An 18,498-nucleotide genomic window follows, 5' to 3' on the forward strand; every position below is an offset into this window, starting at 1 on the left:
ATGAAAAATGTAAGACCCATAAGAAAATGTAAAAAGGATTGAGGCTATTTTGTTTGGAGAAAAAGGGTAGATTTAAACAGACATGGGTTTGAACCCCAGTTCAGCCATTTACTAGCTGGGTGATCTGGGCACAAATTACCACATCTGTTAAGTGAGGTAATAATACCTAGCCTTCATCCAGTTTTTGCAAGATTTAAGTGTCATATTCATCTGTGCCCAGCACAAAGAGTTCAAAAGGGAGTAGCAATTTTCGCAGAGTTCAAAAGGGAGTAGCAATTTTCATAGAGTTCAAAAGGGAGTAGCAATTTTCATAGAGTTCAAAAGGGAGTAGCAATTTTCATTTTGTTGCATCATTGACGTGGCATGGTATCTATCAGTACTGTTACTAGTAATATTGAAGTTTCTTCTCACATTAGATGGGAACATCCTTATTTTACAAATGCTTTGACAGAGGTACAGGGCTGTCCTCTACCCTACTCGCAGGTTCGTAGCTAGATAGTCATAGAACTGATATTTAAAAGCCATTAAGATCTTAATCATCATTTCTAGTAGAATCCACGCAGTTCTGCTGTTTCAGAAAGCCCCGTGGCCGCTCTTCCCTTTGAAGCCAGGATGGGGCTGTTTTGAGTGAATTTGTTCTCTCTTTTCAGATGCCTACGCAAGAGGATCCGGGGCTTCCACTTCGAATGCATGTACGCTGTCAGCCATCAGTACAATAATGATTTCCCTCACAGCTAGGTCCAGTTTATGACAAAAGTTATCTCAAGGACTTGCTGTTTATAATATAAGCAACATTTAGCTAGTTGTTTTGAAGACACCCAGTACTAAGTAATATTGTTGTTCAAGTACATCTTATTACTGGAATAAAAATGTTTTTTGCTTCTTTAGGAATGGCATTATACAGTACTTCCTCAAAGCAAATCTAGCTTTGTCTGAAGTTTCTTTGGAAACTCTGCAATGCACTGAAGACATCTGTAATATGATGTTACCAAAGCAGTTTACATATGTCCTTATATGCATATTTTTTATTACATATTTAGTGTTTTATAGAATTTTTTAAAGTTAACACATAATGTAGATATTACTGTTTTTCCTCAGCTGTAAAATGCTATGGACAACACAATCATGCAATTATAATTTGAAAATATTTCCTTTAAAGACAGAGTTTGAAACTCATCTTGGCAAATAAATTGCAAATTACTTGTACAGTTTTACAAGGATCTCGTGGCAGAACAGCTGAAGACTTGGTCTATAACTCAAGGCTGCTGTATGCAAATTACTCTTCTAGTGGTTAATGCATTGAATCAAGTCCTTTTGACATGTACAATATGTTCCCCATGCCGTTGTGAATTTTGTTGTTCAATACAACTTGAGATGGTTTCAGGAATGGCTGCAATCTCAAAAGCTAAATTTACTGCCCAAGAGGCACCTTGTGCAATATTCCCATCCCTGAATTTAGCATTGTACAGTAAGATTTTCTTTTCACTCAACTAAGTTAGCATTGTCTTTGTAGTAGCACTATCTTAGACATTAAATTTGAAGTAACATATATCCTGTAGTAACATAGACCAAAAGTTACTATAGTCAACCAAGTCTTTCAAAGGATAAAAGATAATTTTATTATCTTTAACTGTATCTATTTTGAATGTAAATTTTAAAAAAAAGTAATTCTCTGTCAATGGATTCGTAATTTCTTTACAAAATTTCTTATATATAATATGTGTATCTCTGTAATAATAGAGCCCTTCTTTTGAATCAAAATTACATATGGAGTTTGGAAGATTTCTCCTATTTCAACAAATAGTTGCTGCAAGAATTTTTTTTTTTTTTTTTTTTTTTTTTTTTTTGAGACGGAGTCTGGCTCTGTCGCCCGGGCTGGAGTGCAGTGGCCGGATCTCAGCTCACTGCAAGCTCCGCCCCCCGGGTTTACGCCATTCTCCTGCCTCAGCCTCCCGAGTAGCTGGGACTACAGGCGCCCGCCGCCTCGCCCGGCTAGTTTTTTTTTTTTTTTGTATTTTTTAGTAGAGACGGGGTTTCACCGTGTTCGCCAGGATGGTCTCGATCTCCCGACCTAGTGATCCGCCCGTCTCGGCCTCCCAAAGTGCTGGGATTACAGGCTTGAGCCACCGCGCCCGGCCAAGAATTTTTAATATGACTCTATAAAAGATCTTTAGTACAATGGTATGGTTTCTTGATGATTCTGTTTTGCAATAGGTAGCCTAGTTGCTTTATATACTTTACCTTCTAACTCTTAAAATCACACATTGGAAAATGACAATATCAACAAAACTGTATTCTTATGAAAAGAACTATTTGTTACAATGGGAAAGGTTTTGTAAGCAAACGCTAGTGGAACAGTGACATAAAAGGCAATGAAATTTTCTATAAACATTTTCTCATGTAAACATGCTGCCACCTTTTCTTCTTTCTCAGAGAACTCAAATCTGCTGTAATTTGTCATTTTTGCTTACAAATAATATAACTTTTCAACCTTCTACTTATATTTATCCAATAAAGTCATAATCAGGATTCCATTTGTGTAAAAACTAGGGTGGTAACCGGAAAAAAAATATATTGTCAGTATTTCAAGCTGTGTTCCTTTCTTAGTTTGATATGGTTACTTCTATGTTAAAATAAAATAAAATTTAAAATCACATGCAAAAAAATCAACAAAATAATAAAATGAATGAAAAAAAAATGACACCCAGGGAGTTCCCAACCCCAGTGTAAATGATATTTACCAGTGATCTAGCATATGTAATCTTTTTTAAAGGTATTGTTAATAAATATTCTGTCATTTGTAAAGATACTTGTCTTTTGGGAGCATTTTTCCTGCCTGCCTGTCAGGGAATTTGTTAGCTTACCTTTGTGCTAATTATAATTTGGGATCATAGAGGGACTCAAAAGTCTCTACCCAAATCTAAATGACCCAGAGCTATTCCTTTGGAATTGACAACCCTGAAGACATGATTTCAAATCCTCTTTAGAAGTAGAGAGGGTCCTAATCCACAAGTAAATGTCTTGAAGATGAGACTTGAATATTTTCTCTTGATTAGCTAAGTCTTTTGTATATTTACTGTAAGTATATGCGTTGTTTCCCTCACCCCCCATTTCCAAAAGGATAAGTTCTAAACTTGAGCATTTAAGGCTTTTTTTTTTTTTTTTTTTTTGAGACGGAGTCCTGCTCTGTCACTCAGGCTGGAGTGCAATGTTGCGATCTCAGCTCACTGCAACTTCCGCCTCCTGTCCTGGGTTCAAGTGATTCTCCTGCCTCGGCCTCCCGAGTAGCTGGGATTACAGGTGCCCACCACTCCACTGGGCTAATTTGTGTATTTTTAGTAGAGACGAGGTGTCACCATATTAGTCAGGCTGGTCTCAAACTCCTGACCTCAAGTGATCTGCCCGCCTTGGCCTCCCAAAGTGTTGGGATTATAGGCATGAGCCACCACACCTGGTCCTTAAGGCCCTTTTTAATCCAAAACAATTTAACTGTGCATCCAGCCACACTAAGCCCTCCCTGACCCTTGAACACTGCTTGCTTTTGGTCTCACCTCTGTGCCTTTGGTCTTATGGCTGCCCCTTCCTGAAATTCCCTCTCCACCCTTCTCTCCCATCCACGTCCCAGCTGTCCTACAGTAGCTCCAGCCCCAGTTTGTCTGCAAAGCCTTCCCATGTTTCAGTCCTTTATGACATTCTTCCTCGGAATTAGCTGCAACCCCTATCAATGCCGCTCATTTAGTAATTAATCAGATACTACTTTTGGAAATCTCTTGTACTGTTATCTTGCATTTTAATTTAACTCCTGTATTGTTACTTACTTTTCTTGTATGTATGCCTTGTCTTCCCAACTAGATTGTAAGCTCCTTGAGGGCAGGGACTTTGGTCTTATCTTCCATGTACTCTCCATAGTGCCTAGCACAGTGCCTTGCAATAAATACTCACTGATTAATTGAATGAAGGGGTCTTTGAAGTAGCATTTTGCATCAGTTGCCTGCCTGTGTGCCATAGCAAACCAACCAGGGAAGACTGTGTCATTACTTTCATGATACGCTGAAAAGCATTAAAAGGCCTGGCTTCTAACATTGTGCCTGGAAGAAGTATTTGACCAATCGGCTTCATCATCGGGTAAATGAGGTCCTGGATTAGTTGAATCTAACTGAGCTGGAGATGTTTTAGAAAGTGCCCCATAAGCACCTCCATCCAAGCTTGTCTCATTTTTTGGCTTTCATGGTTGCCTCAGGTAGGGTCCACTGGTTGTAAGCAAAGAAACAACTCTGGGTAACTTGAGCAAACAAAAAGTAAGGAATTAGAATGACACAGGTTAGATCACATGAGCCAAGGAAACACTGAAGGACCAAGTCTTGAGGAGAATAAGAACCAGGCCACTCTGCAGGTGCAGACAGTGGGGACTTTGGAAAGTCTTTTTGGGGTGCTATTGTGGGGATGAATCAGCTTTGTTTCCAATTTTGATGCCATTATGCTAAATATTCAGATTCCTGGGAAAGTGATCAGTTCCATTTGAGTTGCACAGCCAGAGTACCTTGATCAGACTAAGCCTGTACTCATAGGGGAGGGATAGTTAAAGGAAAATTAAGTTGCTGTTTTCCAAAGGTAACAGAAGAAATGCTGGGTTGGTATAAGTAACAGATTTTCCATGCTTAGCCAGCCAAGGGGACTTTCTTTGGCCCTTAGCCCGAGTAATACACTCGAGTGGAATGAATATATTACTGCTTGAGATTTTTTTCTGAAGGAGGAGCACTAGGAAAATTTGCTTTGCTTGTTTAACCTTTCCAAGTGCCTACTCTTACCCTCTTTTTTGTGTGTGGAATCCACTTGTGATTTAACTGTATGAAAAGAAATTCTATTCTGCCAGATATTTGGATTCTCTCAGTGTACCTACTTTCTGTGGAGCCCACACATGCTACATACAAAGCAGCACCTTTCCATGGGCACAGAAGACATGGATGATAAGCTTCATTTCTCAGGTAAACTCTTAATTCTTCCAGCCTGTGAGGTGGGAGGTACATAGGCTTTGATATTAAGATAAAATGATTGTGTTATTCCCAACATCAAGATTGTGGTTGTTTATATCCAAGAGGCAATGTTAAATCCTGATTAACCTTTTCCCAGTCTCTTCCACCACCTTGCCTCACTACGAATATGCCAAAGAATGTTGTTATAAAAAGTATACAAATAGCACATAATTAGCAACAAAAATGTCATGCAGTTTTTAAAGTAATCTAATGTAATCAACCAACAGGTGATTTTTGTTCACTACATTGGATTATCGATGCTACTGTTCTCCTCCATTAACACTTATAATCAAGAAGTGACTGTTATTTTCCTGTTGTTATAATTAGCAAAATGTTCTGGCTAAAAACGTTATGTGGCCAACCATAGTGATTTGAAAGGCAAGCCTTTAAAATCAAGGACTTATTATCAATCTGTGGACATACCCCAGATTTTTCCATTACAAAATGCCAGACGCTGAGGCCTTACAAAGGCAACCTAATACAGAGACTTAAGAATGTGGATCCTGGAGTTTGACTGCCTGGGCTGCATTGTAACGATTTGCTACTTATTAGGGAGGATAAAGTTTGTAAAACTCTAAATGCCTGGCTCTCCAAACAGTGATGATTTTATCATCCGTTATTGTTCCTCTTCTCAAGGGACTTTACCAGAACCCCAGATGTAGGATGTGGATGCTTCTCGTCACCAAAATGAGTAGAACTCAGCTGGCATATTCATTATCACCTTTTATTTAAACATGATCATTTCTTAATATAAATTTTAATATTCGATAATTTTAATCATACAATCAACTAATTCAAACTTAGGCAGTAGGGTTCCCATTCAGATGCCAGGTTTTGCATAAAGCTTCCCTCAGCTTCCCCATCTGGAACTGACCTCGCATTTCTCCGACCTCCAGGGGATGGGGTCAGTACCCATTCATGTCAGTCATCCCTTTGAACCTTGTATTTAAATCATTTTTGTTGGTGTCTTCCCGCTTATAGTAGACACAGAGCACCTCAGCGTTGGCATCTGGTATGATTCCCCATTGTGCTCCCGGGCACCAGGCCTGTGTTGCCCCCATCTCAGACCTAGAGGGAGAAGAATATCTGGCCCCATTTCCTGTTACTTCCTCAGGCCCCCTGCCAGAGTGTGATTACTAAATGCAAATCAGGCTGCCCATTCTGCAGAGGCCCCTTTTCCCCTTGTGCTAAATGGGCCATGCAGATTAAATGTTCCAGCTCTGCAACTCAACTGTAAACTACAATACTCAACAGAGATCGCAGTTTAAATGAAATTGGCCTCTATCCTTTATCACCAGCAGTTATGGACTGTGGTAGATTAGCAGAGCTCTAATGATATAGATCACATAGAGAGAAAGCTTTTTTTAAAAAAGGTCAACCATATGATCGATCTGAAAGTCTCGAAATTGGAAGGCTGAGCTACTTAAATATAGATGCAATTACATGTGATATCGCCATTCTCTGTAAACTGGATTTTTGCCACATATCCTTATTTATTGTTATGAATAACACAGACTATATCAGGAAATATATATGTCATAGGACTTTAACAAATAGTCATATCTTTAATTTGTTTTTTTAGTTTTCAAAGGGCTTTTCACACTAATAAGGAGGAAGACACAGGTTTTTATTCCTTTTTTATTTACAAAATGGGAGCAAAGAGGTTTTATAGAAGCCCAAAGTAACATAGACAATTAGAAAGTCAGGGCTGGGCATGGTGGCTCACACCTATAATCCCAGCACTTTGGGAGGCCGAGGTGGGGGGATCACAAGGTCAAGAGTTCAAGACCAGCCTGGCCAACATGGTGAAACCCAGTTTCTACTAAAAATACAAAAATTAGCGGGGTATGGTGGTGCATGCTTATAGCCCCAGTTACTCCGGAGGCTGAGGAAGGAAGATTACTTGAACTCAGGAGGTAGAGGTTGTAGTGAGCCGAGATTGCCCCACTGCACTCTAGCCTAGGCAACAGAGCAAGACTCTGTCTCAAAAAAAAAAAAAAAGACTAGAATTTAGAACTTGTAAGTTAATGCATTTCATACACCTAGAAATAAGTACTTAGAGAAAGGACAGGGTGGGGTAAGGAACTAGACTTTGAAGTTCAACTAGAGAACGTTATAGGACAAATAGGCCAGAGGAAATAGTGAGGTAGAAGGGTGAGATGTCTGAGGTTCAGATGCTGGAGGTGGAGAAGTTCTGAGTGCTGGCCAGGCCCAGGGCACAGCCATCTGGAGGAATGGGATAGGATAGGTCCCTGAGAGGGTTTTAGTTATTCAGCAAGGGACTATTGGCAGCCCTCTCTGTACCAGGCACTATTCTGGGCACAGAAGAATGATGTGGCATTCAGATGTGTGTGAGGTAGCCAAGGCATCAGTAACAGTATTTTGTCACAATACAGAGAAATGCAATGATAATAATAATAGTAAACAGTGATTATGCTTATAATATGTGCCAGTCTCAGTGCAAATCAACCTACTGATTTAGTTACCATTTATTATTCCTATTTTATACACAGAGAATTGAGGTTGAGAGGTTCACATTGTCCCTGATCACACAGTTGATCAGAGAGGCCAGGAATTGGAATGCTGGTGGCTTGGGTTTAGGGCCTACTCCAAAACATTAGATGTCTCTATCTGTAAATAGATGACATATAAACAATAAGGTAGATTGGTAGATAAATAGACAGATAGATACCAGTTCCCATAAGCAACAAGAAGGAAAGGCAGTCATGAGCTTCAGGCTCAAGTGGGATGATTTCTCTGCTTCTCTTTCCTTGACTGCAAATATTGTTTTTTACATGTTCGTTGTCCTTGACTTCAGGTGTCTTAGAGCTGTTTCTTTAAACTCCGGCTACCCTGCAAGATCAGGATTACCCAATAAAATAGGAGAGCACCCATTAAACTTGGATTTCAGATTCAAAAAAAAAGTTATGCTTCTCTATATAAGTATGTCCCATCCCATGTGGTATTTATTTGAAATTCAAATTTAACTGAGCCTCTTATTTCTATTTGCTAAATCTAGCAACCTTACACCAGGAGGTCTTCATTACCCTCATTGAGGTAATTAATTTGTAATTCAAAATTTCAGGGTCTTGCTGATGTGTTGTCAGATCTCTGAAGGTCAGTGGCTCTGAGGACGAGACCTGAAGTTTGTTGTTTTGAGTTCTGTTTCGTTTGCTGAACTCTCCTTCCCACTTTTCCTTGGATGGTGTGAGGATGGGATGTGTATGTGTCCAGAGAGACAGGGCTGGTGGGTAAAGTTCCTGTTAGAGCTGGCAGAAAAGAGGTTTTTTTGTTTTTGTTTTTGTTTTTGTTTTTTTAAAAAGACAGAGTTTTGCTCTTGTTGCGCAGGCTGGAGTGCAATGGCGCGATCTCGGCTCACTGCAACTTCCGCCTCCTGGGTTCAAGTGATTCTCCTGCCTCAGCGTCCTGAGTAGCTGGCATTACAAGCATGTGCTGCCATGCCTGGCTAATTTTGTATTTTTAATAGAGACGGGTTTCTCCATGTTGGTCAGACTGATCTCGAACTCCTGCTTTCAGGTGATCCACCCGCCTCAGCCTCCCAAAGTGCTGGGATTACAGGCGTGAGGCACCGCACCCAGCCCAGAAAAGAGTTTTAAGACAAGGGAATCTTTCCCCAGCAAAGGCCCACGTTACGTGGCAAGAAGGTGTTAAAGCAGGTGGAAGGGATTCCAGAAATATTCTGAAGGGTTAAAAAAAATGGGCCTGTTGCCAAGAACATAAGCCACAGCACAGCTAGTAGGAAAACTATGTAGTGGATGCATCATTTATCAACTACAATGTTAGGACCAAATATCCAAGACCAAATAACTGGCGGTTAGAATTGGCCCGGTTGTTCCTCTTGAATTTAGTGGTTAACAAATAAGATACTGAGTGCGTACTGTGTGTCAAGCACTTGCTGGGCACTGGAGAAACTGAGATAAATAGGGTTAAGGCTTCCCTCCTGGTTCACTGAAGGAGACAGAAATACACTTATTAAAGGATGTTGTGAATAGTGTGACAGATAAAAGTATGAACAGAATGCTGGACCGGTGTTTCTTGCAAAACCTACTTATAATGAGGTTAAGTTCAGTCAAACACATTTTTTTTTTACCATTGATCCCCCGTGATGATTTTTATTTGATCAAACGTGATTGTTATTTTCTCAAATTGGTTGCTTTTCTTAAAAAAAAAAAAAAATGAAAACACATTTACACATATTTTGAATACATGAAGCCATGTGTAAATATTGGCCTTCTGGGAAAATCTAGCTTATTGCTTGCTTTTTTTGTAAATAAAGATTTATTGCAACATAGCCACACTGATTGATATACTGCTGATGGCCACTTCTGTGCTATCATGGCAGAACTGAGTATCTGCCTCAAAGACCATATGGTCTTCAAAGCTGAAAATATTTACTATCTAGTCCTTTAAGAAGATGTTTGCTGACCAAGGAGAGTGGCTCATGCCTGTAATCCCAACATTTTGGGAGGCCAAGGCTGGATGATCGATTTAGCCCAGTAGTTCAAGACCAGCCTGAGCAACATGGGAGACCCTGTGTCTACAAAAAAATTTTATAAATTAGCTGGGCATGGTGGCACACCCATGTGGTACCAGCTACTCGAGAGGCTGACGTGGGAGGATCACTTGAGCCCAGGAGGTCGAGGCTGGAGTGAACCGTGATCACGGCACTGCACTCCGGCCTTTCCAGCCTGGGTGAGACAGGAGACCCCGCCTTAAAAAAAAAAAAAAAAAAAAAAAAGGCAGCAGCAGCTTGCCGACCTTTAAACTACGACAGCAGTACTTTATTGTTGATTTCGTTCTTGCAATTTTCCTTTCGGGTTTATGTGTTCTTTCAATTTATTACTTGGCAGGGACAAATCTTTGCTTTTAATTTTAATAAATGAAACAAACCTAATAAGACACCTTCACGTTGAAAAGAGTCCGCTAGAACTTTAAAATCACGCACATGGGCCATATGGGCGGCTTTGTGTTGCTCCTGACAACCAACGCAGAAGTCTACTGAGAGCCAAATGGTGGGTGGTGCGGGCTGGGAGGTGCGCAGGGAGCGCGGAGGAGTCCAGGTGTTTGGTAGCAGCTGAGGTGGATGGAGGGCGGCGTTTCTGAGACGAGCATCACACAAACTGTGAGTTTTTATTACTTCATTAATTTAAGCTCCAGTGACGATTTAACTTCTGCTATAACCACACATTAATAAATGAACCTACCATTAGAACTTACTTATTTAGAATCTATATTGTTTTCTATTCTGGTAAACATTTAATAAGCTCACTTCCTTTTCCTTGGTCTGGTTAGACTCAACCAGCAGTGGGTTCCTACTTGGGACTTATGGAGACAAAGATAAAGCAGACACTGCTCTTGACCTCAGAGTGTTTACACTGGAAATGAGACAGAGGATTGTTAAAGAGTCCAAGCCAGGTGCAGTGGCTCACGCCTGTAATCCCAGCACTTTGGGAGGCCGAGGCGGGTGGATGACGAGGTCAATAAATCGAGACCATCCTGGCCAGCATGGTGAAAACCCGTCTCTACTAAAAATATAAAAATTAGCCGGGTGTGGTGGCACGCGCCTGTAGTCCCAGCTACATGGGAGGCTGAGGCAGGAGCTTGCAGTGAACCGAGATGGTGCGGCTGTACTCCAGCCTGGGCGACAGAGCCAGACTCCATCTCAAAAAAAAAAAAAAAGAAAAAGAAAAGAGTCCAATCACTGATAGAATTAAACAGAGGGACACTTAATTCAAACTGGAAGGTGAGCAAAGACTTTCACGTGGCAAAGAGTCGAGACTTAGAAGATAAATCAAAGTGTCAACAAAACGAAAAGAGGTTGAAAAGGCTTTTTCCACCAGAGAAAGTTTTGGCAGAGGCATGGAGTGATGCAATAGCATGGAGCTACAGGGAAATAATCAGCACGTTGGTGAAAACTGAGGTAGGAGTATTTGGGTGTGTGGCTGGAGAGCTAGTAAGGAGCTGAGTCATAGTGGACTTTAGCTTTAACTTGAAGATGATGGGGAGTTATGTAGGCAGATGTGCCTTTTACATTGATCCTTCAAAGGGAGGAAATACTGGAGGCCATGAGTTCAGTTCAGAGGCTACTGTAATAGTCCTAGCTGAGAGATGGAGGAAGACAATAGTGGGGACCGAGAAGGGGAATATAGGGGAAAAATGAGAAATGTACCCACTCCTCTTTAATTGCAGACTTAGACAATTCACTGTCATTTATGTTTAATAGTTCTCATTTTGAAATATTTATATTCACATCTATTACCTACAAAACAGGAAATAAACAAAATTGTCTTTTAGTACAATACAAAATTCCAAAGAAAGAAATGGTTTTCAAAAACTTTGCACCCTGGTACTCAATTTGAAGTATGTAGAAGCAGGAATAGCTACAGTCCTTAGGCTAGCACCAAGTCCTATTCTAATTAGGTTTTTCACCTTTACTCGTGCCATCAAAGATTGTTTTCAGTTCTCTGTTCTCACTTCCAGATATCTACTTTTTCTTTAACAAATTAGCACCTAAGGCTTATTAATTCCACCAGCAGATGGTCCTGACACATATAAGTCTCACCATGAAAACGTTTGCATTTTTAATCAGGATGTTCTTTGCCCACATGGATTCTTCCCCAGCCTGCATGAATAGCTTGAGGTCTGAGGCATTTCAATGAGGCTCAGGTGGTCTGGCTGTTGGCAAACATGACCTTCACCCTCCAGTCTCTCCAGCACTCCCCCATGCTGCACGCAGTGAATTCCAAATGCCAAGGAAAGAAATTGGGCTAAAATCCCTATTGGAACGGATGTCTTGGAAAAGCGTGTTTGTTCTGATCCTGTAGCCGTGGAGGCTCTAGGGGAAAAGTGACTCTCTACCCTGTCCTAGTGGGAGATGGCAAGAGATGGGAGCCGATATCATGACTTTACCTTACATCAACCTGTCGCTGATGGTGTTTACTGTTAAGTGAATTTCAAACTCTTTGACTTGCCATGACAAGGCTAGTGAGAACAGTATAGACCACTCAAAATGAGCCACTTCTGAAACGCCTCTTACACAGCAATTTGTACATAACCATTTAGACACTTTGGCAGCAAAAACATCCAGGTCACAGTAGCTCAATGGTTAGGCACATGTGTCTCCTGGTTGCTTCTAACCACATTGTCGATAGACACCCAGCTTCCTCCCCATGTTATTATTGTAGGCCTTGAGGATCTCTGCCAAATACTGTTCAGTCTAACCTATATACAAGGTGCCGTATCAGGGCTGACAGAGGGCTTAAGAAACATTTATATTTTCTTAGGTCAGATAGTGTCCTAGATACTGCAGATAAAAAGACGTATTTCACACAAGCTCCATCCTCCTGGAAGTCGCAGTCTAGAGGGGAGGCCTCCCAGCTGTTAATGGTATATCCTGCAATGCAGTAGTTCCAACATGGCGATGTTCTCATTCTGGATGAGGCCCAGAATGAGAATCCAGAGGTGGGATCAACAAACTCTGCTTTTGAAGGCTTCATGGAAGAAGTGATGATGATTATGGGTTCCCAAAGAATGACTATGAGTTCCACAAGGCAAGAAGGGAGGAAGAAGTTCCCAATCCACCAAGGAGGCCACATGGGCTACTTCGTGTTGCTCCTGAAACACATATACCAAGGGCCAGATAATGGTACCAGCTCAGGGAAGTGTGGCAAGGAGCTGCACAGAGCGCAGGTGATCTATGGCTGCTGATTTGGAGGGAGCAGTCTCTGAAGCGAGCATCACACCAAGCACTGAAGAGCCGGCCACCTTTGTGGGGGGGAGCTCCCTGCTTCTGTTCCTGCCTCCTAAGCAGAGGCAGCGTCCACAATGCCGACTGTCTAGGTTCTGGTTTGAAAGAGATCAGACAGGGTGCTTCAAGCCTCCCCATAAGGACAGTTTTCTGGGGACAGGCCTTTTCTGTCACTTCTTCCTTCAGTGACTGATTTTCAAATTGTGGTATTCATAAGAGTCTCCCGGAGCAGCAGTTCTCCGAGTGTGTTCTAGAGACCAGCAGCATTGGCATCACCTGAGAACTTGTTAGAAATGCAGATTTTCAGACCCCACCCAGACCTATTCACTTAGAGACTCAGAATGGATCCTGCTCCTCTGTGTCTTAATAAGCCCTCCAGGTGCCTCTGATTCTGACCTAAGGTGTTCATTAAAAATACAGTTTCCTGGCCAGGAATGGTGGCTCATGCCTGTAATCCAAATACTTTGGAAGGCTGAGGCTGGTGTATTGCTTGAGCCCAGGAGTTTGAGACCAACCTAGACAGCATGGCAAAACCCCATCTCTACAAAAAAAAAAAATACAAAAATTAGCTGGGCATGGTGGTATGCGCCTGTAGTCCCAGCTACTTGGGAGGCTGAGGGAAGAGGATGGCTTGAGCCCAGGAGAGGGAGGTTGCAGTGAGCTCAGATCACATCACTACACTCTAGCCTGGGTGACAGAGCAAGATTGTCTCCACCCACCCCCAACAACAACAACAACAACAACAAAAGCAGGTCTGAGATTCTGAATCATTCGAGTGACCAAACATTTTAAACATTTTGCCAATTATTGCACCACCTCCATGGGCCTTGCCTTCTCAGCCACACCCCTAAGCAGGCCTCAGCTTTCCCTGACACTCCTCCCCACATTTCTGGGGTCACTTTCCCCTGAGCCTGGTATTCAACTCCTCACTATGCCATTTCCTATCAACTTCTCCGAACCTTAGTAACTGCAATTATAAAATGGAACAGTAATACAGATCACTATAAGACAGTTCAGGCTTGTCAAGATTTAAGCTGTCTCTGTGCCTATTACCCAGGGTTCAACCCTCTGCTAGTTATAGTGGATAATTATAGGTTATTACCCAGGGTTCAACCCTCTGCTAGTTAGAGTGGATAATTATAGGTTATTACCCAGGGTTCAACCCTCTGCTAGTTAGAGTGGATAATTATAGGTTATTACCCAGGGTTCAACCCTCTGCTAGTTAGAGTGGATAATTATAGGTTATTACCCAGGGTTCAACCCTCTGCTAGTTAGAGTGGATAATTATAGCTTAGTTAAGAAAACAAACCTGGAAATATATGGTGATCAATGTGTCCCCACTGATGGATCAAGACTGACTAAAACAACTCCAGAAAGCATTTAAAGAGTGTGCCATGTGGGAATTCTGGGCACTGTTACCTCCTTTCTCAGCCTTCAGCTTCCTGACCCAGGGCCATGTAGAATCAACACTGTTTGGGTTCCTTCCTCTGGCCCATCTCTGCCCAGGACACACCTGTACTTGGTTCCACCTGTAGTTCATCACCCATCACAAAGGCCTCCAATCTGGATGCAGACTCATATGTGAAGATGTTAGGAAGAAGAACTTCTGTATAGATTGGGATATTTGATGGGATGGCCTTGTAGAAACCTTTCCAAACTTGAGAGACTAGGATTGACCTGGCATTACTTGAGTTGCTCTGAAGCCTTTGGCAGCAAACATCTCTTCAGAAAGTTCCTTCTTGATTCAGTGATCCCTTTCATGATTGAATTATGCTCAATGACTTTCTCAGCATATTTCCAGAATATTAAGTCTTCCTTCAAGAATGTATATTTGAACGAAATCCTGTCCTCTCTTTTAATATGGGGTGATATCTTAGCTCTATTATGCCTTTAAATTAGTTGGTTTCAAATGATGTATCCTGGATCAGCCTCTGGAGCTTGAGATAATTTCTCTCTCTCTCTCTCTCTCTCTCTCTCTCTCTCTCACACACACACACACACACACTCTCTCTCTCTCTCTCTCTCTCTCTTTCTCTCTCTCTACCTATAAAACGATTATTCTAGAATGTAGGGGGGTGAGGAATTTGTGGCTCTCACTTGCTATAGAAAAGATAGTCTTGAATCCAAGTTCATGATTCACTCCAAGCTGGTGCAAAATGCTTTCTTCCTCAGATGGTAGCTGAGTGCTACCACTGGCAGCTTAAACAACCAAACGGGCACTGCCAGAAGTAAAGATAGCTGAACGTTAGCCTTAAAAGCTGTCTCTTGTGCAAGAAAAGTTTGAGGTAAGTCAAGCAAATTGCAAAGATCGGCAGGTGAGGAGGTGCTACCCTGTTCGGAGTGGTGAGAAAAAACATGGCAAAATGCTGGGATGAATCAACTTCCCTGCTGTGGGCGAGGAGATTTTGATGAAGCATCCATACTTTTAAGGGATATAAGACTGATGTGTCTGTGTGTATTGCTTCGCAGCTAAATTGAATATTCCATAAATTCTGAACACCTCTTAGCCAAGAACCAGCATCCCTGTTCTTCTTTTCACTGAGGCATGTGTGTGTGAGTTCATCAGAGGATGCCACAGTGGCAGTCAAAACACAGAATCCTCCAGGGTCTCAACTCCAGGCTTCTCTATATAACTGATGACTTCAATTTCTGTCTCAACGGAACCAGCTTTCTGCAAAACAAATCATCTTTCCTTAGATGTCTTTTAGAGAACTTTTGGGTTCTTTGAAATCTTTACACTTGGCTTTAAGTCTATTATTTTTTAAATAAAAATAGTAAATGTTCACTGAAGAAGATGTGAAAAATAAAGTGGAAAGAAGAAAATACCTAGCCATACACCTTTCTCCCAAACACAGCCCACTGCTTCTCGTAAGCCTTTCTTTCTAGGCATAATGTTTTCTTTAGACTTACTTGAAGTCATATGGATACACATCTTTTCTTTTTAGCCGGAGTCTCACTCTGTCACCCTGGCTGGAGTGCAGTGGCATGATCTCAGCTCACTGCAACCTCCACCTCCCAGGTTCAAGCAATCCTCCTGCCCCAGCCTCCCAAGTAGCTGGGACTACAAGCACACGCCACCGTGCCCAGCTAATTTTCGTATTTTTAGTAGAAACGGGGTTTCACCATGTTGGCCAGGCTGGTCTTGAACTTTTGATCTTGTGATCCCCCCGCCTCAGCCTCCCAAAATGCTGGGATTACAGGCATGAGCCACCACACCCGACTGGATACACATCTTTAAAAATTGATTTCTTTCTCTCTGACATTACTGATTATAAATTACATTGTTAAATGTGCTTTGGTGGCATCACTTTTGATAGCTGCATCATAATTCCATCCATAATTTACTATAGTATCCCCCTAACTTTGGACAGTTCTGACCCATTTTGGCTATAATGAATAATGCTGATAATAATTGGAAAATTGGTAACAAAAATAAAATTGCCTGTAAGAGATCCTATTCCTTTACTTCATTTACTCATCTAACATATTTTTTACTACCTGCTCCACACTAGCTACAGTGCCGTGTCTTGGGAATTTACTGATGGACACAGCAGGCATGGCTCCTGCTTTTATCCATTTTACTTTTAATAGTTTACAGGCAACCTAATTGGGGGAGGAACCCTCTCTGGTTGCCATTGTAGAAACAAGGAACACCTGGAAACCAGTCTCATAAATTAAAAGCTCAGGTCGGGCGCCACAGCTCATGCCTGTAATCCCAACACTGGGAGGCTGAAGCAGGCACATAGCTTGAGCCCAGGAGTTGGAGACCAGCCTGGTGAGACCTTGTCTCTACAAAAAATATCTAAATAAGTAAATTATCAGAAAGCTCAGGATTTGATTTTTTAGAATAAGCCTTTCTTTTTTACTGCTAAAGGCCAACTTTCTTCCTTCACAGTACGTTTGTTTGTTTGTTTGTTTGTTTGTTTGTTTATGACAAGTTCTGACTCCATCACCCAAGCTGCAGTGCAGTGGCACAATCTCAGCTCACTGAAACCTCTGCCTCCTGGGCTCAAGCCATCTTCCCACCTCAGCCTCCCGAGTAGCTGGGACTACAGGTGTGCACCACCATGCCTGAGTAATTTTTGTATTTTTTGTAGAGATGGGGTTTTGCCATGTTGGCCAGGCTGGTTTCAAACTTGTGAGCTCAAGTGATCTGCCCGTCATGGCCTCTCAAAGTGCTGGGATTACAGGCATGAGCCACTGAGCCCGGCCCTTCACTGATGTCTAAATTTCTAACTGAGGTCTAAGTTTCTAACTGAGGTCTGAACAAGCAAAAATTTGCTTCTAGGATGGCAGAGCTCCTCTAAGTCCTGGGACTTTGGGCACCCACCCCAAGCTCAGAGGTGCACATGACCATGAAAAGCAGAGGGTTTCCTTTCCCACTAGCCAAACATTTCCCAGCGGCCACCCATAGCACTAGCATGCCCTCTTGTCACCCTTGTAGCACAGCCTCTGAGAATGGCTTTTGTCCTTGGAGGTGGAGGCTGTGCACGGCCTCATGGGGCCCAGCTGTAGGCAGCTCTGCACTCGCTCTCATCCTCTCTCAGGTGAAGAATTTAGGCCATAGGGCCCACAGCACCAGGCTGTACTTCATTTCCCCCATTCTACGCGCGCTTTCTTCTCTCAGTCTCTAACTGCTTTGTTTTTATGTGAAACTCTGCAATGTGAGAAGAGAATAAGTTGTCCTGAGAAGCCAGGCGCTGTTGAGTGCTGTCATTCATCCTCTGCTTATTCTGAAACCAGCTTGTCTGCCCCAAGTTGTTATTTTACACACTTGACTTGATTTTAATTAACAACAAATCACAACCTTATACAATAAGCTCTTAAACCAGTTTATTTCACCAACTTTGGAATATTAAAGGAAATCTTTCAGGGCTCTGTAGGGAAATTAGATACCAGCATTAAGATGTTCCATTAAGAGGCTGGGACAAATGACTTCACTTGGCTGCTTAAACTAGATGTGGGCTGGGTACGGTGGCTCACACCTGTAATCCCAGCACTTTGGGAGGCTGGATCACTTGAGGTCAGGAGTTCAAGACCAGCCTGGCCAACATGGTGTAACCCTGTCTCTACTAAAACTACAAAAATTAGCTGGGCGTGGTGTCGGGTACCTGTAATCCCAGTTACTCGGGAGGCTGAGGCAGGAGAATCACTTAAACCCAGGAGGCGGAGGTTGCAGTGAGCCGAGATGGCTCCACTGTACTCCAGCTTGGGTGACAAAGCGAGACTCAATCTCAAACAAACACACAAAACCAGATGTCTTTACTCAGGAGTGAGTGTACTAGAGCAAGGAGGGACTGGCAGCACACATCCAGAACCGGCACCAAAGCTCCACCTTGGGGTCCACTCTTCTTCCCAAAGAACTCAGTGAACAAGAGCAGATGGGCCATTCCCCTGATAAAGGAGAACACAAGGATCCAACCATGGGCAGAATGATTCTTTTGCCAGCCTCCACTCTCTACTTCAGTCGGCTAGTAACTGTAACTGTCTATAAATCCTTCCAATACCCAAACTGCAAATGCTAAGGAATGTTCACCACTTATTGAAATTAATCATTTTGATGAGTTTTTCCATGAACCCTTTATTTTCCCTACAACCAGTCACCAGGTGGTTCATCCAATCATGAGTTACTTCATTTGAGAGAAACCTAAATTTACTAAGAAAATTGTTTGATCTAAATCAAGGATTGGCAAACTA

The 18,498-nt window shown here is 42.1% G+C and overlaps 2 protein-coding genes across 13 annotated transcripts in view; one reads left to right on the forward strand and one right to left on the reverse strand.

Moving 5' to 3' along the window:
• Positions 1-2,807, forward strand: part of CNTN4 (contactin 4) — a 975,847-nt gene extending 973,040 nt beyond the window's left edge. For all 12 annotated transcript variants that reach the window (XM_045384783.3, XM_045384784.3, XM_005547640.5 and 9 more), the window contains one exon: positions 651-2,807. In XM_045384783.3, the coding sequence (XP_045240718.1) occupies positions 651-751 (101 nt within the window). In that variant the 3' untranslated portion in view covers positions 752-2,807. The remainder of the gene's footprint in view (positions 1-650) is intronic.
• An 11,157-nt stretch (positions 2,808-13,964) lies between these two features.
• The window catches only part of IL5RA (interleukin 5 receptor subunit alpha), a 41,877-nt gene continuing 37,343 nt past the window's right edge, over positions 13,965-18,498 (reverse strand). Inside the window, exon 12 of the mRNA XM_045385863.3 lies at positions 13,965-15,472. Within this exon, the coding sequence (XP_045241798.1) occupies positions 15,386-15,472 (87 nt within the window). The 3' untranslated portion in view covers positions 13,965-15,385. The remainder of the gene's footprint in view (positions 15,473-18,498) is intronic.

The sequence above is a fragment of the Macaca fascicularis genome, chromosome 2 (assembly GCF_037993035.2).
Source record: "Macaca fascicularis isolate 582-1 chromosome 2, T2T-MFA8v1.1".
NCBI classification, from domain to species: domain Eukaryota; kingdom Metazoa; phylum Chordata; class Mammalia; order Primates; family Cercopithecidae; genus Macaca; species Macaca fascicularis.